Source organism: Rhinolophus sinicus, linkage group LG02, assembly GCF_036562045.2.
Source record: "Rhinolophus sinicus isolate RSC01 linkage group LG02, ASM3656204v1, whole genome shotgun sequence".
In the NCBI taxonomy this organism is placed as follows: Eukaryota; Metazoa; Chordata; class Mammalia; order Chiroptera; family Rhinolophidae; genus Rhinolophus; species Rhinolophus sinicus.
Window position 1 is genome coordinate 40840340 of NC_133752.1, and position 26519 is coordinate 40866858.

Genomic DNA, 26519 nt, shown 5'->3' on the forward strand with positions numbered 1-26519 from the left:
GAATTCTCAGGTTTTAATGACTATTCCATTTACAAGAACTCACAGAATATTTCTTAAGGGGGTGCCAAAAATTGCTTATTAACTCGAAATGCATTCTCTTACAGATTATTTAAAATAAAATTTTCCAAGTCATGATGAATTCTCCTAAACAGTGGCCTATTTTTAGATCACAAGCATATCAAGTCACCCTATCCATGAGCCAGGCCTCAGTTTCCCCTTCTTTGTTAGCTGTTCCCTTTCTCTTAGCTCACTAAAGGTGAGGCATTGATGTAACATGCTCTCTTGGACCTGCTTGGGTCTGATGATCCAGCATGTACCATTTCCACAATATGATGGATTGCTATTTTGCCCTCCTCCCCAAGTCACAAGACTTGATGTGATATCCAGATCAGGGTGAGTAGTTCTAGTCACATAGTCACTTAATGTCCCTTGGTTTGGAGTCCAGCCTGTACTAAGGTCCAGTAACATGCCAGGACCTGCTGCTGGAATGGTGACTAATTCTCTGCTGCAGAGGGCAGAGCCTTGCTCCAAGACTTTAGGGGTCAGTGCTGGGACTCTTCCACTGAGACTTGCAAAAGACTCTAAATGGCAACCTTGTTCTACTAATACCTCGAACACCATGGCATCTGCTGAATCATATACTCTAAGGGACAAAGATGCTTGTTCCACAGCTTAAATCTGCTGCACGATCCCACTCAAAACTAGTTGTCATTTAGGTCAACTGATAAATAAGTCAGAGCTGAGTTCCTAAACATGGCATGTGCTTTCTCCAGAATCCCAAGAGGACTACTAGGCATAATGCTCTTCTCAGTGCCAAAAGGTGCAAGGAGGATTCATTACCCATTTCTTTGGGATTGCTCTAGTATGTCATAAACTTCTGGAATCCTAAAAACATCACCAATTTGGCAGGGTCCTGGATTTTTATAGAGTTAATCTCCTACCCCCTGGCCTGCATTTGCCTCACAAGGGCATTCCTTATAAAGCAACTTTCTGCTTGCCAAGGTCCAATTAAAATGGTGTCCTTAGCAGAATAGACCACTATAATGTTCTGCAGAAGGTCCAAGTAGCACAAGGTTGCTTTATCACAAGAATGTTAACATTACCTATCTTCAAGATTGTGAATATACTGTTGTTCAACTGAGTAAATATGAACTGCTTCTAATCCTCTTTCCTGGTCAATTCACCAGATCAATAGCTGCATAATAAAAGCAACGTGGCCCAGCGGCTAAGAAGGGGATTACCACTTAGTTAGGTTCACAGTAGTCTACTGTCATCTGCTATGGTCTATCTGATTTTTGCAGGCATCAGACTAGCAAATTCAGTAGGGATGTAATAGGGATCACTCCTTTTACATCTAGTGGCGCGTGCCTAGAGTGACACTAAGCCTCCGTAGTTCCATCTAGTATGTGGCATTATTCTGATATACTATCTTGGAGGGGGTATGCTTTCAGAGGCTTTCACTTGGCTTCTTCTGTCACTGTGGCTTTTAATCTAAGGGTTAGGGAGCAAACGTGAGGTTTCTGACAGCTGCTAAACATACCATCTAACTTATGCCCTTAGGGACTGGGGAAATGACCACAGTCTTTGCACCCATTGGACCCCTGTCAGATGAACTTGGGCAGGATTCTATTTATCCACCTGAACTTCAAGTGCTTCCACTGTAACAAAGATTTATAATGGCATTTGTGTTCTTCTGATATTTGTGAGAGCACACACCTTTTATCCAACAGAATCTTTAATATTCTGTGTATTTTTCTTTCCCAGGTAAAACTAGTTTAGATTGGTTTGCAAAAGGAATGAAGGAATCTTTAGGGAGACCTGGTATCCCTTTCCAATGATTGGCTCAAACTTGCTGAAGTGTAGAAACTAGAAAAAGATTAGTGAATTCTTAGCTTGATAGCTGACATCAATCTTTGGCCTACCTACTTTTGGTCTTTTCTGGTTACATAGATCAAGCAATATCCTTGTTAGCTATTTGTGTTCATTTCCTATTGCTATTATAGCAAATGTGTTGTTTTTATTATTATTATTTATTTTTTTAAAAGGCAATTTATTTATTTTTTAGTTACAGTTGACATTCAATATAATTTAATATTAGTTTTAGGTGTACAGCATAATAGTTAGACATTTATATAATTTAGTAGTGATCATCTCAGTTGACTGGGGTACACAGTCAGTGAATTTTCTCAACAATGCCGGTGTCTCCACATCAGCACTGCCCTTTTTGATTTAGTGAAGAGAGTTTCTTCTTGGCTCTCCTGGGAAACATGGTCAGCTAATGAACTCTGTGATCTTAAGCATTATATCTGTTCAAGCATATCCTCCTTTCTAAGCCTTTTCCCCCTTTCCCAAAATTTTGATAAAGTTGTTCTGGCATCTCTACCTTATTTACTGTAGGTCAATGCTTCTCCTAAGTTTAAGAAGCCCATGCCAGCATAATATTTGGACTTTTAGGACATTGAATCCTGTTATGGGAGTTCCCCTAAGTATTGGAGAAATTTTGGTGAACAGTTTTTTTCCTTCCACAATAAGAACAGTACTTCTTCAGGTGAGCCATGCTGAGATTTAACACTAACTTCATACGTACAATCTATGAGAAAGGTGGGGTAAATCTTGATGAAGGCAAGAATTATCTTGTGTGGCATCTTCCTCACATGAGGATTCTGCATGGTCTCCAGGCAAGGGGAGTTGGCTATTTTTGAATGATGGAAAAGTGGGCCCCTTCAGAAGGCCTAGGTGGTTTAGCAGAAGATGGGGATCCAAGCACATGCACCTATATGTCTCCATTCTGTCCTCAGGTTCCCATTTCTTTTCTATTAGGGCCATGAGTTTAGCACAGTAAATTTGCCAGGGCTGTGTAGTAAGCCTTCTCTACAATTCTGCTACTCTCACAATCAGGCCTGATTTTCAGCCTGTACTGCCCTCTGGCTTCAGTAAATGTGGGTGTCATAGAGGTATTTCTGGGTGTGACATTGTGTCCTGAGTTGGTGGTTGGCTGACTTGAGCCCACCATTTTCTTTCAGTGGCATATCCATGGTGCTGAACCTACCATATCTGCAGCCTTTTATGACAACCACTGCTGCCACATCTCTCAAATGGGAGAGATATTGCATAAACTCAGTATGTCCCCTCCCTTTTGCATCCTATCCCAATTCACCAGGGATGAGACTCATAGTATTGGCTCTACAGCATGCCAGGGCTCACCCCAATTAATTTATTACTGTTGCAGTCTCTGTTGCTATCTGGCCAGTGATTGATCCCATTCCAGACTGTTAGCTGAGGTTATGCTTCTTAGACCACTTCCAGTATAAATTATTTTATCTTGGGTTCTCCCAAAAGCAGATACTTAGAAAAGGATACATGTTGTGGTAAAATGGATATTTTGCTTTTAAATTATTTGTTAAATTGTTCATAATTTTATGTTTGTATTTTATGTATTTGATGACACACATGCTATATTTCTCAATTAATTTTTAAACCTCTTCTTGTACTACACAACAAAATAAATTCCTGATGAATTAAAAGTAAAATATGAAAACATAAAGTTATAAACATATCTAGAGGGTAATATAAGTGTTTTACTGATATCAGGCTAAGTAAGGGAATTCTATGCACAAATTCACTGGAAGATTTAATAATTCAGCAATTCATTAAATAATTTAAAATTTAAAATTAATACTGTTTAATAATAAGAGTTTCACAAACTATAGTACATAAAAACTAAAAAAAAGTCATTTTCATGTACAAAAATCATGAACGTTAAAAGACAAAGTGGAAAAATATTTGCAACAAGTTTTATACACAGTGAGTTAATAAACATAATATAAAAAGGAACTATTAAACCTGATAAGAAAATGACTAGTTCCTGATAGAAAAACAGCCAAAAGATAAGAGCAGGTAATTCATGAAGGAGCAGTAAAAATGGTCCATAAAGATCAAAAACATATTCAACCAGGAAATATAATTAAAACAATAAGTTCCAGTTGATTGTTTCAGACCGAACAGCAGATGCCCTCCTCAAAACACCATTAATATGACAGAAAAAAGACCCCCAAAACATAAACTGAAAGAGAATGGTTAGAGACAATAGTAAATGAAAGATGTCAACTAATTTTACAAAATGGAAACACATGAACAGGTGATAATTGAATTAGCCGAACTGAGAAAGCATATGCCTTAGTCTGTGGGGAAAGCCAAGGCCAATTCCTGTCCCAGTTCCCTGAAGGCATGCAGCTGCTAGAGGCACCAGGTATCTCTGTCGGCGCGGGTGAGAGAAGGGTTGATAGAGGAGAGACTGCAACCTTATATTGTTATTGGTGTGCATGCAAATTTGGACATCTCTACATTTCGGAGACTCCTTTATTACCTTTTCCCATTCTAAATTGAGCTCCTGCCCCTTGTACAGTAGTAAATAGTAATGATTTCTTCACTTCCTCTCATGGAAGTTTCCAAAATATTTTCTTCTGTACCACTGTTTCGGGACAATTCTTGTATCTGTTTTAAAGACGGAATCCCTGTATGCACTATGCACTGGATAAGACTGCAATATTGACACCCTTGGCACCACGTGAATGCATATGTCAGAGGGCCTCTTTAAGTGGAAGTTTCTGAGTAATGATTCTGATAATCAATTCAATTTAGGAAAATATAGTAACACTTTTCTGGGATATTTTGTGGAAAATAAAAAAATACTTTCCTGAATTTATTCAATATGTATATTTTGAGCACTCTCTGTGTGTACAAAACAAGGCAAAGCGAACAAAATTTAGACTCAACTCTTGCTAAAAACCGGCTATGGCTTCTGGATGCTCTTAGGCTGAAGACCAAGTTCCTTAGTTGGCCTCCAAGACTCTGAATAGGTTGGTTCCTACTCACCTCTATAACTCATCTCCTACCCTAATTACCTTTGCTTCAGGGCTCCAGTCCCTGGGACCTGTATTTAGTTCATTCAGCCACACTGGCATTTCAGTTCTCAGGTGGGCTTTGCTTTCTCTCACTGAAGGATGATTGCTGGTCTCTCTGTCTCAAATAGCCTATACGCCCTCTGACTCTGGAGTGTGAACTCCATGATTTTGCACACTAGGTTATGTCCATTGCTTAACACAGTGTGTGGAACATGGATGCCACTCAGTATAAATGGAAAGAAAAAAATACCTTCAAGGAGTTTAACTTGTCTCATTAGTTCCTTCAAAGAATGGTTTAATTCTGCTAAATTTTGATCTAGTAAAAAAAACCCAAACGAACAGTATTCTCTGTGTAGACTTTCACCTTAAAGAAATTTAATTTTGTTTGTGTGGAGTGGAAGATGGCAAATTTGGGATTATAATACACTAGGGACGGCGGTAAGAGGACGATATTACATCTTCTTGGTGTAATTTGTATATATTCCACTTGAAATAAATGTTACTCAGTAAAGAATTGCTGTTTATTTGGCTTGGCAATTCCAGAATATTGATGGAACTATCTGTATCTGGTTCAGATACTAACAGGTACTCTGTTAACTGAAAAATTCAAGACTTTAAAAGACCATAAAAAGATGCAATAGAGAAGAACTGAACTCACACAAAAGGTAAGAACCAGTAGCAGTTTACTAGGCAGTCAATTTAAGCATAACTGTACATACAGCATATTGGAAAAGATACACAGCGAAATTCCTGTTAGTAACTTCCCTTCTCTCATGGATCTGTCTCTGTTGACAACATTTAGATTATCTTCTTCCTTATGAACCCAAGGGCTATAATCCACTCACTTTATTCCCCATACTTACTCATGCCTTACCAAGTTTAGTAAGAATAATCAATTAAAAAACAAAAATAAAAACAATCTTTGTTGCTAATAGTAGAGCATTCTTAGTCTGTTTGAAAGTGTGCAGACTTCAGTCTCATTACAGAAATTTCCCTACTCTCCCCACCATTGTATCTACTGGCCCGGTTCCATGTACTGCTGGAACTTCTAATGTGAATTCTGTGAAAAGCCTGGCACTTCTGCCAGCTATGGGAAGTGGCCGGTCTTTGCATTCACCCATCTCTTTCTGCAAAATGCCACCTGCATTATTCTTTTTCATCCTGTGGTCTGTCTTTCACTCAGCAGTCTACATCCTGATGTAGCAGTGGGAGAGTTGATCTCTCCTGATTTTTGGAAAACAGGTGCAATGTACAGATTGAATGCTTACTGTGTGTCACTAGCAAACACCTCCTTGGCTATCCTTGCCTGGTATTTAACTATAGTAGTTGTTTCTAGCTCACTTATATGTAATCTATGAGAAGAAATAACTTTTTCCTCTCATATAGCCCTAGGTATTCAAGGGAAGACAAACTATTAACTAAAGCAATTCATTTTTATTACCAATATGTAATCATCAAAGAAGGAATTGGGATTCAAAAAGGGAAAGAATTTATTGACAAATTTTTATTGCTAAAATAATTTATCAAAGAATTGTGAAAAAATTAAAAATCTTTGGAAAAGAAAATTACATCCACCAAGATAGTAAAAAGGTATGTCTGTGGGTAAGGAAGGAGTTTCTATTTGGGGCTGGCTATGTAAGTGGCCTCAGTGATACTGAGGATTTTACTTCTGAAAAAAGAACTAGAAAGTAATATTGCAGCTCACAAGAAAGGCTACTGTAAGAAAAACATCGTGTGCTAGTAGGTGACTCCATTTCCTGCCCAGCTCTATCCATCCTGGTAACTATTCCAACATCTTAATCTGTTTCCCAATTTGGATCAGTCTATTCTTCTTTGTCAGCTACCATGACCTGGAGATCATCTTATTTCATATGCTTGGCCTGTCATTTCAGCAGCAGCTTTTCTTCCTGGCGTGGGCCATCTTTGCTGGGTCCTTTGGCTCAGTGCCTCTGACCTTGGGTGGCTGGTTCTCTGAGTCTCTCTGGCTTCCTTCCCACACCAAGTGGTGATTGTAAACTATAAGACACTGTTTTAATTTTAATTTTATTTTAAAAAAGTATTACAATGAAATGTTAATATCATAGCCTTAAGAAAAGAGATCTGGGAATTTCTCAGTTCACTAAATTGGTATATTAAGTTTCAGCTATCCTGACATATAGCAAAGAGGAGATTGTGAATTATTTTCCATTTCATTTAAAAATATTTTGAAAACTGATATAAATATTGAACCAAGATTTTTCTCATAATCCTCTTTCCTTGCTCCAAGAAACTTAGGAATGGATTTTAGTTGAAATTTTCTATTTTAGGCATAAGATCTTACTTCAGAACTTCTGTGGTGCCAATCCTATCTCATCTCTTGGCATGTAATCATCATTCTCTTCACTCAGGAGATCTTTTATAGAAATTTTATGCTGTTCCTGGAGATCCATGCTAATATCTCTTCACATTTTGGAGAAGCTTATGTATTCTAACTAGAAAGACAAAATCATTTTTTCTTTCTTAAATGATTGCTGCATTGTCAGTGGCTCCATAGGCACTATATTTAAACTTCCACCCAGGACTGAAATAGAATCAAAGTTCCAACCTGTCATAGAATGCTCCAGAAATGGAAGACCAGGCTATGGCTTGGCCATGTGCGCAAGATAAGAAACATGGTGTGTGTGTGTGTGTGTGTGTGTGTGTGTGTGTGTAAGGGGAAAATATGAGATTGGTAAGCCAGGAACACATCTTATCACAGGTTTGTTGGCTAGACAGGGAGTAGACAAGTCAAAATCAGAGAGGCAAGAGCCAAATTGGCCTGAGGGTCACCAAATGTGCTTAAAGAGAAATGTGTCACCAAATCTTTGCTTTAAATAAATGTCTAGGAGCTTCTCTTGCCAGCCCAACTGTAATAGGTCAGGCAATTAGGGGCGGCTTGTGTTTTGTTTAATTAGGCCAGTGTCTCCTTTAACCAACTGCTTTTGATCTATCTTGGGAAGCATGCTTTCCCCTGCAAAGGCTGGTGATTTCTTTGGCAGCCAGAGCCCAGGAGACTCCCTGAATCATTGCTGTCTGGTTAGTTCTCTGGGGCCAAGAGTGGATTCTGTACAATGGGCTCTAGGGAAAGCTTTTCATTTAGAGGGCTGACTGGTGTCCAGGCTTAATGGTGTGTTAATGGTGGAATGTCTACATGGCACTAGGACCCTGGCTTTGGTCCTCTGGATTATATCCTTGCCGTTGTTGTGGCATCAGAATTCCCATACTAAAACCAGACATCCAGGAGGGTATGTATTTCATCTTCTTTGTACCATTCACTTGTAAGGCAGGGTGGGGAAGAGAACATCCTTCTAATAAATTATAGGACTGTATTTGGTAGGGAGAAGGAAGAACCCATGGAAAATGGGGTGATTAAAAAATAACAAAGTTACACAGTGCTTTCACAAACATTTTCACTTGATTCTCACAACAACCCTGTGAGGTAGGTATAGTATATAATGTTTTCATTTTTATTTTGCAAAGAAAGACACCGAAGACTAGAGAGCTTAAGTGATGTACCCAGTCATGATAAGTGCTAGGACCCAAACTTGAACCATGTCCTGCAACTTCACAGCTTGATTCCACCATCAGCAACCACAGCCTGCAGGCTACCAGTTTGATGCCATAATAGCGAAGGCGCTTAGTAAGTGAGCATCTAGCTTGTTTAAAAGTCAGGTGGTTTAGAAATAATACATCAGTAACCAGAATCCATAGGATCACCACTTGCAGGGGTTCCTCTGTCACCTGCTGCGTGTTGGCTTGAATCTTGTGGGTTGCTTTGGCATATTAGAAGATCATCTGTGAGTCAGCCTGGGGAACTAGGAGCTCCCTGGATGGTCAAAGACCAGAGGCGAGAGAATTCTGCTCTAGCACTCACCACGCTGTTTGATTGTCTTACTTCCCCATTGGAATGTAAACTTCTTGGGGGCAAGCACTGTGATTTATTCATCATTATATCCTTAGAATTGAATACAGTGTTGGGCATATAATAGGTCCTCAATCAAAATTGGTTGAATTCATGAGGGATTGGGATGTTTCATGGGATGCTTCCGTATTTTACTTGTAGGAAATGGATTTGCATGGAAGAGGTACTATAGATGAATGTGGAACTAACTGGGTATAAGGAAAACTCAGTTATTTTGGTATACACAGGCACTGCTATTCCTGGTTGTAATCTCATGATCCAAGTGATCTTTGCAGTAACAAATTTACTCAATGTGGACTCAGACTGGTGACTCTCCATTAGTCAGGGATCCATGCAGAATGTAGGTATCTGATGGTCACTGGGGGAAAGGCAATGTCCGTTGGCGTGGAGAAAAGTGGATCATTTTGGTCAATATAAAGATAACGTTGTTTTAGTAATATGGAGAGACATTTGTGATAAAATTCCTCAAAGATGATTAATCACAACCACCAATGGATCAATAAGTGTTAGAAGAGGTCTCTGTCTTTTTCTGATTCACTTCTGCCAAGACACATTCTCCTTGGTCCTCCACATTTCCTTGGACAGTTGGCCATCAGAAGTCCCAAGACCAACAGTTGAGACTGTGCTAAATCTTGAACAGGTAGAAGCTGGAGAACAAAACTGTTGTGTTGTAGGCTTGGACCTCAGTGAGTGCTTCTGACCAGGACACATGGGCAAGACATCCACTGTGTACACACATCTCTCCAGGGCTAAGGGGCTGGCACCAGTGACACCCATTGGGTGGCTGAAAGCAGCAGTCCTTTCATCTCTCTTCTATGAGTGGATTACAGACAAGATTTTGGGTGTCGTGACCTGGTGAGTTCAACTTCTTTGAACTGAATAAGAATTTTTAACTTAGAATATAGATACCAGCTCACCAGTTTTGGGTACTCAGGATCTAGTGGGTCCTGAAATCAACAGGCAGGAAAGAGATCAGCAGCTTTGGTGCTGCTGGAGGTTATGGGTCATCCAGAGGTCTTCCCAGTTGTGATGACTGCTGTAGGCCATGACTGGATGCCTGGCTTCTCCAGGTATTGGTGCCAAGTTTCAAACATGGCCTCAATGGCCAAGCATTCCTTCTTTCAGATGTAGTTTCATTCTGCAGGGATGAAGCCTGTGGTAAAATAAAGCATAAGGTTACATCAAGGTTTGCCTTTCCATGGTCCTATCATTACTTATAAGGCATTGACTCACTTTAAGGTCCTTTGTAAACAAAGTGGAGCATCATGACAGCTGTTGCAAACCTACCATGTCAGGCTTCATAGCTTTTCTGGATCCCAGGCAACCAGGAGAAAGCAGAGCATATTGGCTGCTGGTTCACTAGAACCTGTCTCAGGAAGGCCGTGGAGTTCAGCCAGGTCTGGATTAGGATACCTTGGTAGTTTACACTAGCTAAGGTCTTGGATATCTTCACCAGAAAATAAAATCACCATTGCCCTCACACGGAGAGTCAGTGGAGAATTCTATCAAAGTTGGTTTTGACATACAGTAACTCACAGTATCCTGGGGCCTGTTTCCTTAGATCTCGAATCTTAAATCTCGACTTTTAGTTATTATGCGTAAGCTTTAAAACACGAATAATTAATGATAAATATATAAATCACACCAAAGTTGTAATCATGAATCAAATTTGATATTGTTAAATGCATTTTAACTTATTCATTTAAATATATGCTCTTAACTAAGAACATCCCTCTTTCTCGAAACCTAAGGGTTGGTCCTCATAATTCAGCCATTAAAAATAGAATCTAAAAATTTAAATTAATAGCAAGAGCCTTAACCCAGGCACAAATTGTGAAACTTCATTTTGGCCAGCTTCAGAAGGGATCAGTGTGATTCCTTGCTTCTACGTCCTTTTTGGGAGAATTTGTACCCAGGTTTTATGCTTATCAAAATATTTGCTAATGTTATAGAATTTAGAGAGGACTAAGTATTTCTAATAGTGTTAGGATATTGATAGCACTTACCAGTTAATTGAATTAAATAACTGTATGCCAGGATTGCAAATGGTTTGACTGTGCTGATCACAGAAATCAGGTCCAAAGACTTTACAAGGCATCAGCATTTCCAAGTGAGCTTTGTGAACACTAATTCCAAGAAATGGGTTCTGTCATTAAGCAAAGTTGGGAAACACTATATAATATCTACTTCTCTTGAAGACTTAAATTATAAAGTTTTAGAGTCTCTGGGAAATCTTGTAGTAAGTAATCTTATTCAACTATGTTTAAGCAGGAATATCCCCAACATTTTAACATGGAGTTAAGTTTTTGAGTAATATTGATTAGCATCTTACAGAACTGGTGCTACGTAGAACAAATTTTAGGGAATTCTAGACTAGCAAGTAATGTGAAAAAAAATACTCATTTTTAAAATACACATTTCTCCTATGAAAAATAAACAAATCAACCAATTACTTATTATTTATTACTACAGTTGTCTTCAGAATTCAGTTGTCTCAGAATTTAGAAAATAGGAAATACACTTGTATAAAAAATGCATTCTTCCCTTAATGTGCTAAAAATCTGGTTACGGAGATAACTCTGTCATACAAAAGCATATCAAACACCTGAACATTCCATATAACCAAGCATTAAGTTAAATAATGCAGACTAATAGATTTGATAGTTCAAGGAAGGAAAATCAAGCATTGGAGAAATGAGGGAAGAAATCATGGAGGAGGTGGGACTGGCTTTGTGGGGAATGGCTAGAATTTTGACAGGCTGAGGGCAATTTTAGCTAAGGACAAGAATCCACAAACTTTTGGGGCCTATGGCTTCTAGAAGCAGGAAGCAGTGTGGAAAATAATACTCAGTTCCACTGTAATCATTTAATTCTAATGCTATATCTTGAGGCCTTCCCACCCAAGGACAGGCTGCTACAGCAGTAGAGTTTTCTTTTCTTTGTTCTATATTCTTTAGAATTCTTACCTGGTATATTGGCATGAGTTGCTTAATTGTTTATTGTCTGTGATAGTCTCATTTATGGCAGGGAGAATAATGTTTTATTTATGTTTATAAAATAAATAAATAGATATCTTTGGAAACAGATATCTTTGCATTCCTAGCATCTGGTCCAATGGTAGGCCCTTCATAAATATTCATTGACTATGTGAGGGAATCAATACAAAAAAATTGTATGGCAGAAAATTGTCTACACCAAACTGGGTTTTGCACCACAGAATAACAAACAGAATTAAATTGTAGGCTCCTGAAAACCATACAGAGAAGTAGGAAAGAGGAAATCAGTAAAGATTTTTATAACAGCAGTGGATGGAAAGCATTATTTATGAAAAATCAAACTGGCAGTGATGTATAGGCTGGATTGAAGAAAAAATGTACCAGGGGATCAACTGAAATTATCATTTAAACAATCTAGTTACAAGGAGATAAGGGTGTAGAACCAAGGCACTAAGTGTATAAGGGAAAAAGGCACAAATGCCAAGTGGATGGGTCTCTAAGGCTGGCTGATATGAAGGATCCAGAAGCATGAGTGAAAGGTTATTTTTTTTAAGTTTAATAATAGTTAAAATTTACTGAATGATTATTATAGGTTATACCAGGCACGTTGGTTTGGTCTCTAATTCAGTCTCATTTATTCCCCACAGTAATTCTATGAGATGGGAACTATTATCAGTTTTATTTTACTGATAAAGAAATAGGTTAGAGAGGTTAGTAAGTAGCGAGTCAGGATTGGAAAGAGGTGCATCCCACCTTAGAGGTTTTGTGCTTAGACCCAGTCTCCTCTGGAGGTGGAATGGGTGTTTGTTTTTTGTTTGTTTGTTTTTGACAGACAGAAACATTAGAAGAAAAGAGATGGGTATTGCATATGTGAATTTTGAGATGGTCATGAACTATATCGTTGGAAAATACTAACGTTATATCCAACAGTCTGGATCTTGATTTAAAAATGATCAACTTTTCGAATGGCCTATTAATGTGTTATTTAACTTATACATTGGAGGGGGACCTCCCTCTATGAGAACAGGGCCCCTTGGGAAGTCAAGAAATGCCTAGTGAGGGCACACCCAAGGCGGAGGGTTGGAGTTGTTTCCCAAGGCAAGCTGCTGCCTGCTAAGAATACCATGGCATCCAAGGGTGCTGTGGGAGGTGAGACTGACCTTTGGGCTTGTAAAGCCTGTAGTTAGAGTGAATCATTTGACCCGCAGGATTCTGAGGGCCACACAAAGGCTGTGTCATCCTTCCCTTCATTTTTCTCTTTGACCAGCTCACTGAGGCTCTAGGAGCTGTTCATCCTGGAAAATCACACACAACCCCTGGAAACTGGACTCGATGTGATGGGTGCTTTATGTTGTTTTTGGTTTTAATCTTTAAGAAAGTCCTCTGTCTACTTTTCTCCACCGTTGCGTTTACACTTTGTGGTGGCATAAATGCTTATCACAGAGTATGAAAAAAAAATGTAACCACATAAAAGCAAATGGTGAATTTGTGTGGTATATTTGAAAAGGGGCTAATCTGGCAAGCAGAAGAAAACTTGGACCAGGACATCCAGAATTTTAATTCATGTTTGATTTTTCTTTATCATTTCTGTTTCTTTCTCTCTCTCTCTCTCTCTCTCTCTCTCTCTCTCTCTCTCTCTCTCTCATTCTCTCTCAAGACAGGCCTTCTCAATAATTTTTTGTAGAAGTGAGAGTGAAATCATATGATTTTATTTTGATATTACCTATAAATCTGACCAGTGCATGATTGCCTCAAACTCTACCTTGTTCAAATATTTAATTATTTTATTTGCTTAAGAAAATGGAAGAAAACTGAAACAGAGAGAAAAAAAAAAAAGCTACGGATGCATTTAGAAGATCACTGGAGTAAGGGCTGCATATTCTGCTGCACATAAACAGGACACATGATTCTACCTTGCATTCCAGACTGCTGGCTGACTGAAACTCTTTGTTCAAGCAAGACCGTGGGAGCCATGCTTGGCGTACTCTACTAAGAAACCCTGACACACTCACCTAAATGTGCTATGACTTTTTGCAAAAATCTTTTTAGGAAAACAATTTCGTTTTTATATTGAATACCAGTTACAAAAGCAACACATGATAATTATTATAATGATGGTGTACCAGTAGTCTAGAGACATAAAAGTAATGCAAGCATAGTAATGTAGAAATTAGAAAGTCTCAGGTAATCACAAAATAAAATAAAAATCATAATATTGGTGGATACTTACTCCCATTGAATTGATGTGTATTAGGAAATCAGTATCAGCACATTAGAGTATAGCTTCCTAGGCAATGGAAACAATCTTGCACCTACTATTTATATATCATTCTTGATAACAGAAACTTGTACTGAAATTCTAAATGTGCCCCTTATGTAATGTAATGTTTCTAAATCTTGCTAATAAGAAAAGTCTTTTCGATATATAGTTCCCCCGCCCCCCATCTGTTGCTCTTTTTCCAAGTTCATCTCTTTTCATTCACTGTTAATTTACTTACCTCCAAACCACCAATATTTAAAGGCCATTCCACTGCAGGACTGCAATGATGTCAGACTTGACATTACACTTTCTATCTCTAGAAAATCTGCAGATATTCAAGACCCAGTGGTACAGTAAAATTTGTTGGAAGGGATTTTTCAATTGGAAATACTTTTAAGGAACACAGAGAGTCAGAATTTGGGCACATTAATTGCAAAGATGGAATTAGCATAGATCAGAAAATATTTCCCTTGTTCCTTCATTTTTTTTGACATTTGCATTTTAATTGTTTTTTATTTATCATATAGAGTCCATCTTGTTGCAGAGATTTTAACCATGAGTTTTGATCCTGAAATACTAAACATGTATAAAATATTGCAAGTAGAAATGGAAAATCTCACATACTTTATGATAGCAAGTACAGAAGGTACATTATAAATACTGCAGTGAAGATGTTAAAGCAATGCACAATTAGAAGACTTGATATAAATGCTATAAAGTAGTTAAGTGAAAACCACGCTAAATTTATTTGCTTGAGACTTTGGTAATTTGTGTTTTTAAATGTTTCCTTTTTAATTCTTGTGAGGTAACAGTGATACCTCATGAAATCTGCTCCTTTTTATGTACAATACACATTACACACACACACACACACACTCACTCTCACACATAGAGTCAAAGTCAATGGCAGTGGGTGGTTTATGTCAGGGCTGGTTTTGACGCCCCTCTCCCAGAATAAGATAAATGTAAGTGATGAAGAGCTCCTGGGGTTGACTGAACTCATTTTGTATTCAGCACTCTGCCTGGCCTCTTTCTCATCTCTTTCTCCCTCTCTTTGTATGTTCAAGCCTACTGGAGTTTCTTTTTTCTTTTGTAGAACTTGGTTCTTTTGATGTGTTTCAGGGCACGCCCTGTGGCAAAGAGAACTTCCCAGGAATCGGAAACACAAGCACGCAGGTCTGAAACAGCTACTGTGCAGCAGCCAGAAAGATTCAGGCCCACAAGCCGGATTTTCTCTCTCCAGAAAGACATCAAAACACTTAAGAAGGGGACAGATACGCAATATATTTTAAATATATGATTTTAAAGAAATATATACAATAAAATTTAATTATGAAGTAGGCATTTGATGAGATTTTGAACCTGGATTGAAGCCCATGGCGGTAATTTAACCTAAGATGTGTCTGTATGCATTTATATATTTGTTAGTTTAACCAAATTTCCCCTATAATTATAAATTAATTTGTTTCTGCTTCACTGCTGTTATGGCATCAACATATCTAAGATATTCAATGATACATGGTCCTTAGCTATCCATTAAAAATGATGTGAGGAAGTACAGTGCTTTAACTGTTTACTTATTTATAAAGTTGAAAGAAATGCTGTTGTAAGTATTGTAAAACTATTGTTAGAAGTCACTATATTATTAATGGAAAGTCTAGATAGAAAGAGGAGTTAATTATTTTATATTACATTTCAGTATTTCTATTTTCATAAATTAGAAATATTTAATAAAAGTGTTATGTTTTATTTAAAATATCTCTGTTTACTCACATATTGTACTTTATGTGGCAAATCTTTCAGGACTATGTCACTGAATTAGAACTTGGAACTGAAAATAAAAGAACAGAAAATAAGGAAAAAGTGCAGTTTAAGTTTACACATACACAAACTTATCACCTATAGATATTCGAATAATAAATTCAATTTTTATCCAAGTCTCTAAGAGAAACCTTTTATTTTTTAAAACCAAAACAGTTGGAAAAGCAAAATTAACTAGAAATTTGGTAATTATCTAGTTTGTTTGATTGATTTAGAAAACCATTCTATATTAATTAGGTGTATTGTTTGCTTTTACATAAAAGTTTGTATAACTCATATTTGTATATAGTTAGGCTTACTGAAAAATAGAATGTTACTAGCTGAATAATAAACCTGGAAAAAAAATAGAAATGTGACCAGCAAACAATTGATTATTTTCAATAAAATTAGATAGAGTTTACTAAATGTATCAAGCATCATTTATATAATTGTGCTAATGACATTATCTATTAACTCTTAGGAAAATAATTAGTGGTATTACTGAATTCATTCAGCAACCCCCCAGATATTTTATGCTTAGGTAACCAGTCAATCAGTGAATTACCACAATCCATTTAACTTTGGTCTTTATAACCACAGCTTAAAAGAAGTGGAGAAAATGATTTTTGAAATGATTCAATTATTCAAAATATTGGCCAAATACATATTTTAACAATAATATGGGAGGATAATTTCCACAAATTTGGAATAACTATAAAATAACTTATATATAACTACATCTTTTGAGTTTCTTCCAGATGTATCCATGTTACTATTTATGAATATTTGCATAAATATCTACAAATAACACAAAAAATTTATTTACTAATGGAAATGGCTGGGAATTCACAATACTCATTTAAATGTTATCTGGAAAGTTCAACAGGGTTGTTTTACTTAAACAAAACCCAAATTTTTTATACCATACAAATACACATTGAAGAGTACAAAAGCAGTATTTTATTTTTATCTTTCTGATGCAACATAAACTAATACTGTTTTTGTTTTTTTTCCCTTAATGTTGTATAGTATGTCTAACTGGATGCTTCCAAATTATTTGATCCTAAGTTTAATGAGATTTGCAAGTGCATATCGGGCATTGTCACACTTTCCAGCTATATGGCAGTGGCTGCATGCAAAGGGTCATATTAGGTTCTTATCCTCTTTGTAAATGTCAGTGAAAGCCGTAGGTTCAGAAGGAGCAATGCACAGGGCCTCCCAGTTTACACAGGATCATTGCTGTTACACTACATCACAGCAATGGTCATATCATATATCTTAACAATGCTAGAAATCTTGCCTTGCTATGGTTACAGGAGTTTTCTACTTCTTCCTTCTTTTCTACAGAGGTGTTTTCTTTAGCCTATAAAATAACACCGGAATTTGGCATGCCAGGTATCAGACTAACACACGCTCTTCATATTAACCCAAACATCAGTGCTTTTATTTTTTTAAAAAAGGCAAAACTTAAGAAAAATTTAGCTTTTTGAAATGGATTGACAAAAGTTCTAGAGCCAACAATGTTGCCATTTATTTGACTGATGATTAAAATAAGATTTCCTTAGTGTCTCACTGAAAATTATTACAGCCAGGTTTATAGAAACCTCTTGAGAAAACAGACTCCTATGAATTTTTTTCAAATATTTTTCTGTTGAAACAAAAGCAAAACATAGCAATTAGATTAGAAATTGGTTGACTGAATTCAATTAGATTTTAAATTAAGCTTTTTTTTCCATAAAGAGTAAATGAGTATACTTGAGATACCACTTCTACTCAAATCATGCTGACTGGTTACTTTTATTGATTAAATGTATCACATAACCACATAGTCTTTATTTGACTACTGGAACTGTGAAGTGATCCAATTATTCAAAATTTTAGTATTAGCTAGCTTCCAAAAACTTTATTTTAAAAATAAATAATTGCCTGGCTCAATTTAATACTTTCTGTTCTTTTGTGTCTATTCTCTCCTCCACTCCAAATATGTCTATGTGGATGTAATCTAAATGTTTTTTTGGAAAGAGCAGTGGGCTGGTTTCTGTACAGTTTCCCCATGAGCTCATGACTAAATTTAACGACTTTAGGGATCAGCTATTCCAAACCTCTCATTTTACAAAGCAGGCATTCTTGGAGACTTTACATGCCTTTTATCACTCAGCTCTAGTAGGTCTTCAACAAACACGTGTTGACTAAAGGAATCGATGTGGACCCACAAACATAATACCATCGTATTTAAGACATTGCATTGCCAAGACTTATCATAATGAAATTTCATAACCTTTGCTTCTTAGCTACAACACCACCGTGACTTAGGAATCATTAATAGAGTCTATCAATAGTAGAAACTTTAACAAGTGAGATAACTGAGACTGAGGATCACCAAACAGTTTACCGGAGATCAGACAGCTAAGCAGTGGAAGAGCTGAGCTTTGAACTCTTGCTTTCAGACTTCTGAATCTTGGTGAGTCATCACTGCACAACGCCTGTAATCTGCTTCTCCCCCACCCCCCCACACACACACGCACACACACGCACCTGTCTTCACTTTGTGATAAAAGGCAGGAAGTGGTGTTGTCGTTGTAAGCCCAACACGCTTGGATATTAAATAGCACTTAATAAAAGATTGCCACATGAGTAAACCCAGGACTCTGGTTAAGCGGCCCAACTCTCTTTCTTCTGCACCACTTCCATTCTGAGGGTGGGAGGGAGCATCTCAGACAGTAGAAGAAGACTGGAACCTCTAAGGTATAGATATGCTTCAAACCATTTAAACTGCCAAAACTTAAACTATGTTGTCGATAATTTACTAAGAGCATTTCTCCTTCCTAAACGTGGCTTAATGAGGACAGAATTTGTTAGTTTCCTGATGCACCTGATACATAAGTACTCAACATGTGCACAATGCTTAGTCTAAAAGCTCACATGTGATTTAAAGTTGACTCTGGGAATTTAATCACAGTCATTGGTGAGGTTCTCCTCTATTTCCCCCACACGAACCCTCCAACAGAGTTTGTGCCAAGGCCCTGGGTCCTTAAACACAGCCACTGTGTTCAGAAGGTTTCTGGGGTCATGGGTCCACACTGGTTTTCTAATGAGACACTCTTGTCACAGGCTGAGGGGAAGGTCCCTTTGACGTCCAAAGGCTTTGCTCCTTCTCTTCATGTTTTGGAAGTAAGATTATGTGGAGAGACTGCAGTGCCATGTTTCAGAGCTTCCTCTGGGGGTTCCCTTTCACTGATAGCTCTCTCTCCTCAACCCATGGACCCCTTCCCTCCTTTTTATATTTTGGGGGAAATTTTTGTCTTTCTTCCTTCTTAATGCTCTCAGAGTAACTCTCTGGCATCTCTGCCTCTGCAGAACTCCTAACAGTATCTCTCTGATAACTTTAAATTTGTACCAATGGTAGGAAAAGCACCTGCCAGCTGTTTTCCACTTTGCAAAATATCCCAGACAAAGAAACATAAAGGAACTCTTCCCTTGTAGTAGGGAAGGAGAGAAAACTGAAGAAAGCAGAACATAAATTCGTATTTCAAAAATATCCTGCCCCAAATGCTTTTTGAATTTATGCATGCATAGTTTTTATACAGTCAACACCATGATGAAATTATAATTGTTAGTCTGTAAGGAACTTTCTTTGCATCTTTCCACGGGCAAACCTCCTCAGCACCTCCTATCAAACAGCTCTTGAGCCATTTCTCTGCAGGGCCTCCAGGAAAGGCAGGTTGCAGCTCAAAACACGTCACAAGTTCTCTGTCCTAGAGGAACTAAATTTGAGCTTCTAGAAAAACGAGTTCTATTTAAAAATAGGCATTAGAAGTAGCAATTTTTTTGTTATGAAAATCAGTATGTATTTTGACATGTAAGTGGAATTGCAACAATATAATATTATTAATAATTACTATGTTCATAATTATTAATAATACATTGAATATGAAGAACAACACAATGCTCTTTTGAGATGCATTCCCGTGAAGTCTCCTTCTTTGCCCTACAAGTCTCAGATCACATATTACTGCTCCTGGGAGGTCTGCTCTGACCCTCTGTCTGGACAGGCTCCTCCTCCGTTCCCTGTCTCCTACTTTATGTCCGTCACAACCTCTCACTACCTGTAATTAGCCATGTGGTAGGCAGAATTCTTAGGTGGCCCTTGAAATTCCCACGTGCTGGTGTTTGAGTTCTATATAATCCTTTCCCCTTGAATGTAGGCAGGACCTGTGAATATGATGAGATACCACTCCTATGATTAGGTTGCTAATCAGTTACGTTTGATGTCAGATAATTTAGTTGGACCTGACTGAATCAGGTGAGCCCTTAAAAGGGACTAGGACCTTCCAGAAGTCAGAGAGATTCGAAGCCTAAAACAGCCAAGTGTAAAGAAGCTGTGGGGAGGTGTTAGCAGTCCTGACCAATAAATAGCCAGTGTGGGGACAGCCAGGAGTGCAGTTTCCAGGCTCTCGCCCTCAACTGGAAAGGTGCTCACTCGGGTAGTAAAAGGCCATCAACTGTGATTGGATCAGCTGTGGCTAGTTGGCCGTCAGCTGTAACCAGTGAGCCATTGGCCACTAATATAACTGCCGTGGCTATGCTAGCAGCAAATGGGGGCTAGCAAGAAGATGGTGGCTGAGCTAGCAAGTGCGGATTGCAGTTAACATGGTGGATTGCAGCTAGCAAGTGAGGTTGGTTGGCTGAGAGAAGTGGACAGCAGGTTGTGGATAGTGTGGCTCCTGCTTCCTGTGTCTCCAACCCAGCCGCTACTGAGACTGTAATGGTATGACCCCCCTACCTATGGCTCCGTGTGTGTTCCTTTTTGGCCTCACCGTGTCCTGCGTTCTTATGTGCGGAGTGTGATCAGAGACCCTGTATGACACCCTGCATGACAGCCAGCAAGAGAACAGGGGTCTCAGAACTACAACTGCAAGGAACTGAAGTCAAGAAGAAGCCTATACATACTCTCTTAGTTATAAGAATGTTAATAAAAATAAAAATATTATACTAAGGAAATATAATAATTTTAATTTTTTAAAAATTATACCAAACACTGAAAGTAAATTTGAAATGTTATATTATTATGGATTTATTGATACTTATTTAAATAAGTACCAAAGTTTAAGTTTAAATGGTAGGGGCAAAAAAAAAAAAAAAAAAATGGTAGGAAATGTACGCTTTTGGCTTTCAATTTATCTTTTCTGTCTCTTGTAATTTTTCACATATGGAAATTTGTCATTAAAGTGTAAATTAAGTAATTGTATATGATTCCTTTTGATAGTATTATATGTATTATACACACACACAAAATCTTTTCCTTCATGATGCTTCCATAAATCATTTAGCCTTATTATGGTTTCCCCAAAGCATTTTTCTTAAGACATTTTACTTGTTTTTGAATTTTTCCTTCTGTTGCAGACATGCAAATATATACCAAGATAATAGTGTATTATAAGAAATGTTATTAGTTTTATGATACTGTTCAAACTATCTAGGACTAAATATATCAGAACTATTTATGATTCTGTTCATTATGTTCTTAATATCTGTACCTCCGTACTAAAAATATCTTCTTATATGAAAAATGTTACTGATAGTTTGAACTCAATATGGAACTCAGTTATCAATTCTGATTTACTGGGCTGTTAGAGTTTGTTTTCTAAGGTAAATAGAGTATAATAATAATAATTTTATGGGAGTATTTAAATATGGTGAATTGGGGAATGTGAAAATTGTTAGTGGTTCCCATCCTCCACTCACAAGCTTCTCATCCTTTAGCTTGCTCCTGAGTCTTCCATTCTCAAAGAATGTCCTAGTATAACAACAGATGCCAGGAACTGTAAGGCAAGGAGGGGGGTGGGGAGAAAAACAAGACACTGGCCAGGCACGATGTGAATTTTGAGGGCATGTGGCCATGTTATTTAATTTGAGCTACATTATGCAAAACAAAACAAAAATTATCTGCAAGTTTGCAAGCCTGCTGAAAATGCAACATGAGGAAGAAACTAACCGACTTAGCTCACAGCAGACTTAAGACATGTTCGCTGAGTAGCTTTGAAGAAAGCAAGCTGCACGACCCCCATCCTCAAGCATAAATAAACTCCAAACAGACTCATTTGCCATGAAAGATGAAATGTAGAGGTGCCCTGGCGCCTGGGTCTCTGCCTCTCCATGGCTTCTTTCCCCAAGTCATTCTGGTGGGTTTTTGTGTCCCAAAGTTGTCCCTATGCAAACAACAGGTTGAATATTGTAGGTGTGGGTTATTAAAGTGTCCCTGGGACAATGGCAGTCTGTGTCCCATTTGTATTTTAAAAGCTAGAGAGAAGAGGCCAAGACGTGAAAGCTTGATGAGGAAAGCATGCCGAGAAGAGAAAGTGTTCATCGTATTTTATCTTTTATCCTATATCCTTGCAGTTTTTGAAGCCTCCATGCTCAGCTTCACCTCAGTGCTCATTAGAAAAAATCTTTCTGAATTATGTGTCTTGTTCACAGAAGTACTAAATAGCATTGTGGAACTTTGGAAGATGTTCTCTCAAATTATTTATTTTTAAGTACATCTCACTATTATAATTTTAGAAGACAATTAACAGTAGGATAATCGAAACAGAAAAGGCGTGTTAAATTACAGACAACTATCAATGATGATTTCAATTCCCATCAAAGCAAATTGGAAAATAATCTTTCTTACTTATTACCAACTCCACATGTAGGATTTTTGGAAGTTGCCTAACAAAATGGAATTAGGCAAATAAATAAATAAATAAATAAATAAATAAATAAATAAAGGGTCAGGGCATAGTTCTAGAACAATGGCTTTTAAAGTATGTTATAGATCAATCTTTATCTTCATTATTAGAATCTAATTACTCCAAGCGTAATTTTTCCCCCTTTGTCTCCTAGGGCAGTAAGGCATCATCAAAGCAGGTTAGGAATGGCTTCCCTCAAATTCTGTGGTATAGACACTTTCTTATACAACAGTTACTTGAATACATCAGTTGATTACAATGTTGATGAAAAAAAAATTGATTCCTGGCCGGCGCCACTGTCTAGCTTTTGCTTGTTCTCCCCATGTCTGTGGGGGTTTTCTTCGGTGACCTTGGTTTCTTCCCACATCCCAAAGATGTGCATGTGAGGTGAATGGCACATCTAGATTGTCCCAGTCTGAGCCAGTGTGGGTGTGGGTGTGAGTGGCCCTGTGATAGAAGGGCGTCCTGTCCAGGGTGGGCCTGCCTTGTACCCAGAACTACCAGGAGAGACTCTGGCCACCTGTGACCCTGAACTGTAATCAATGGGTTGGAACATAATTATTTTACTAGTTTCCATTCATCTTTATTAAATGTATGTCTGGGGCCAGAGTCCCAGAGAGCAGTTTCCAGGCTCTCGGCCTCACGTGGAAAGGTGCTGGCTCAGTTATTAGATGGTCATCAGCTGTAATCAGATGGCCATCCGCTGTGACTAGTCGGCCATCAGCTGCTCCCGGTTAGCCATTAGCCACTAATATAACTGCCGTGGCTACGCTAGGGGGCTGGCAAAGAAGCGGATGGTGGGTTGCGCATCATGTGGAGCCTACTCCCTGTGTCTCCAACCCAGCTGCCATCGAGAGTAAAGTGGTATAAACCCCCTATCCATGGCTCCGCTGGTGTTCATTTTCGGCCTCACCATATCCTGTGTTCCTGTGTGGGGAGCGGGAGCTGAGACCCTGCATTACAGTATGTAGAGCTCACATTTATTTCAACATGTTTAATATTAGAAGTGCTTTGGGTCTTTATTTAGAACGTTGGTGATATTTTGGGACCAAAATTATACCATAGGAACATATCTCTTGTTTATATCAAGTAGTCTGTGGGAAAACTGGTTTTGTTATGACATTTCACTTAAAGTTACAGTTTCCAAGAACCTATCGATGATGTTAAGTGAGGACTTACTGACTACTTTTGTATGTGGGCCCATCAAAACACCAAAGTAAGTTGAATGCTGTCTTTGGTCTAGAACAGTCATCCACTTTCATCATTTATTTCCTTTAAATAAATAAACTTCATAAATTTTAAGCTATAAAGTAAATTTATGTTTAAAATACTGCTTTGATGGACATACTACGAATCAATATAAAGTTTTATTTGGAAAGAACATAGTTTCCATTGGGCAAAAATAGATTAAAACAGTAATTACAGAGGACTGCAGCTTAATTGCGTATACCTCGCTTCGCAATGTACCTAGAAGAGATGGGTAAATCTATGAAATCTGAAGTTCGCTGCTTTGAAGGGCCTCCCTGGAGTGGTAGACGTGGCTGTGTACAGGAACGGGTGGTCCCTTCAGCTGCGACACTCGTAAACTGTCATACATTTTCTCCCCTTCCCTTGCTTAGTCGTCAAGGTACTATGGTTATGCTGAGGCTGCTTCCTGGGCCACAAGCTCCTTTGTATATAGACTACAATTTCTGACTGCCTTTTACTGATGTGTCTTCCTTCTTGGGCTTCTTTTGTCACCTGCAACATGTCTACTTGGACGTGGAGTTCCAATGTTTGCATAGTTTATGTTGTCCCGATGTTCACTTTTATTCAGAATGAAAGGTGGAATGAAAGGGATGTGGTAAGGTTACTGTGGGGACAGAGTCCCAGAGAGCAGTTTCCAGGCTCTTGGTCTCACGTGGAAAGGTGCTGGCTCGGTTATTAGATGGCCGTCAGCTGTAATCAGATGGTCATCCAGTGTGGCTGGGTGGCCATCAGCTATTACCGGTTAGCTATTAGTCACTAATATAACTGCTGTGGCTACACTAGCAAGCGCAGATTGCAGTTAGCAAGGGGTTGTTTGTTGGTTGGCAGAGAAGTGCATGGCGGATTGTGGCTAGCAAGAGGGGTTAGCAAGAGTGGATGACGGATTGCAGTTCGCGTGGATCCTACTTCCTGTGCCTCACCTGGCCGCCAGTGAGACTGGGGTGCAGGAAGATCCCCTGTTGGGGTACTGGCAGATGTTTGCTTTTGTGTCTCTACCAGCTGCCAGTGAGAATATCGTGGTATGAACCCCCTATTCATGGCTCTGTTGGTGTTCCTTTTTGGCCTCACCATATCCTGCGTACTTGTGTGGGGAGTGGGAGCTGAGACCCTGCATGACAGTTACCGACCGTGAATCTTCTTCTGGGTGGGCCAAAGGTAAAAGGATACTGATAGCAGTGAAGATGGGGAAGAAAATGGCCCCATTAATAATTTTGCATCAGCTAACTCAGTTTTCATCTTTGGAGTGTAAGTCAGATGAAACCCTGACTTCTAAGAAGGTGTTTTAACAATATCAACAGAATATGTAAGAGGGTCAGTTCTGGATAATTAGAGGCAGGAATGTGTATGCATCACCAAACTAACCTCATAACATCACTTTCAGGATGAACAAACATACTCATAAAGAGCTGAAAGGGTTAGGAGAGAATTGGGATTAAAATTGAATTTACTTTCAGAGGTCAAACTGATGGTTGCTGGACTGGAGGGGCATAGGAGAACTGGATGAAAAGGTGAAGGAATTAAGAAGTAAAAATTGGTAGTTACAAAATAGTCAAAGGGATGTAAAATACAGCATAGGGAATATAGTCACTAATATTTTAATAACTTCGTATGGTGTCAGGTGGGTACTAGACTAATCTGGGGATCACTTCATAAATTATATAAATATCTCACCACTATGTTGTACACCTGCAACTAATGTTAAATAATACTTAAGGTCAACTGTAACTGAAAATAAAATGAATAAATAAAATTAAGTTTGGATGAGAAAAGCCTTTTTTTTTTTCCCTTGAGGATTGGTAAGTGGCTTGGAGTTAGGAGGTGAAAGACTTTATATATAAAATATGCATATCTTGAAATACTATGGACAAAATATACCCGTTTCTTTTTATTTTTATATTGATGAGCTAAGAAAAAGCAACGACACAAAATACTACCACTTTCTATCTTTCAGAAAGTACACTGTAAGTCACCTATATTTATAGGTTTTTAGATACATCTTTGTAAACAGAGTAAACATTAAAATAACCCCAAGGACTAAATAACGCCAGTAAAGGGCTTACCTACCGGTAAAGAGAAAACTAAAGTACGTTTAAAATAATTTCTGTTTCAAAAGATAGCTTGAGACTTCACAAAACGCCATAGTTTAGAGACTGAGAATTTAAAGAGAAATCTTGACAAATGATACCACAGCGCCGCCACCTGGCTTTGTAAAAGACAGCAGGGAGTCACAACAGAGAGGGGAAGTTAATGTTTTCTTCCCTTGCCTAAAGAGACAGACTCTATCTCATTTTCTGTTTCTATTTTAATTTGAAAAATGAATACATTTCTAGTGAATAAAACCTTAAGAAAATGAAAATCTCTTGAATATTAGCATTCCTTTTTTTTTCCTTTTTTGGACAGAAAATACTTTTTTTTCTAGCATTAAAAGACTGATTTTAGTATTAGTTTGGCAGATTTTCTATAAACAGGCTTGCCTCACTGCTTTTCAACTTGCCTTTGGATATGATCTTTTAAAAATATTGTTGAAACTTCCTTGAGTTCTTAAAGCTCTAGAGATATTTAAGATAAAATATATTCTAATGCATAATCAGAAGAACCATTTTGACTCTGAAGACATGGTGAGATGATTTTATTGCAGAT

General features: G+C 38.0%; 1 protein-coding gene across 2 annotated transcripts in view; it reads right to left on the reverse strand.

Annotated features, from left to right (window-relative positions):
* Window positions 1-3658: 3658 nt before the first annotated feature.
* GRID2 (glutamate ionotropic receptor delta type subunit 2) overlaps window positions 3659-26519 on the reverse strand; it is a 1327069-nt gene continuing 1304208 nt past the window's right edge. Inside the window, exons 16-17 of one of the 2 annotated variants that reach the window (XM_074323476.1) lie at window positions 15874-15931; window positions 9858-9997 (exon numbers count right to left, since the gene is read on the reverse strand). In XM_074323476.1, the coding sequence (XP_074179577.1) occupies window positions 15911-15931 (21 nt within the window). In that variant the 3' untranslated portion in view covers window positions 9858-9997; window positions 15874-15910. Of the gene's footprint in view, window positions 9998-15873; window positions 15932-26519 lie in introns of both variants that reach the window. The other variant, XM_019741137.2, reaches the window with a different exon arrangement.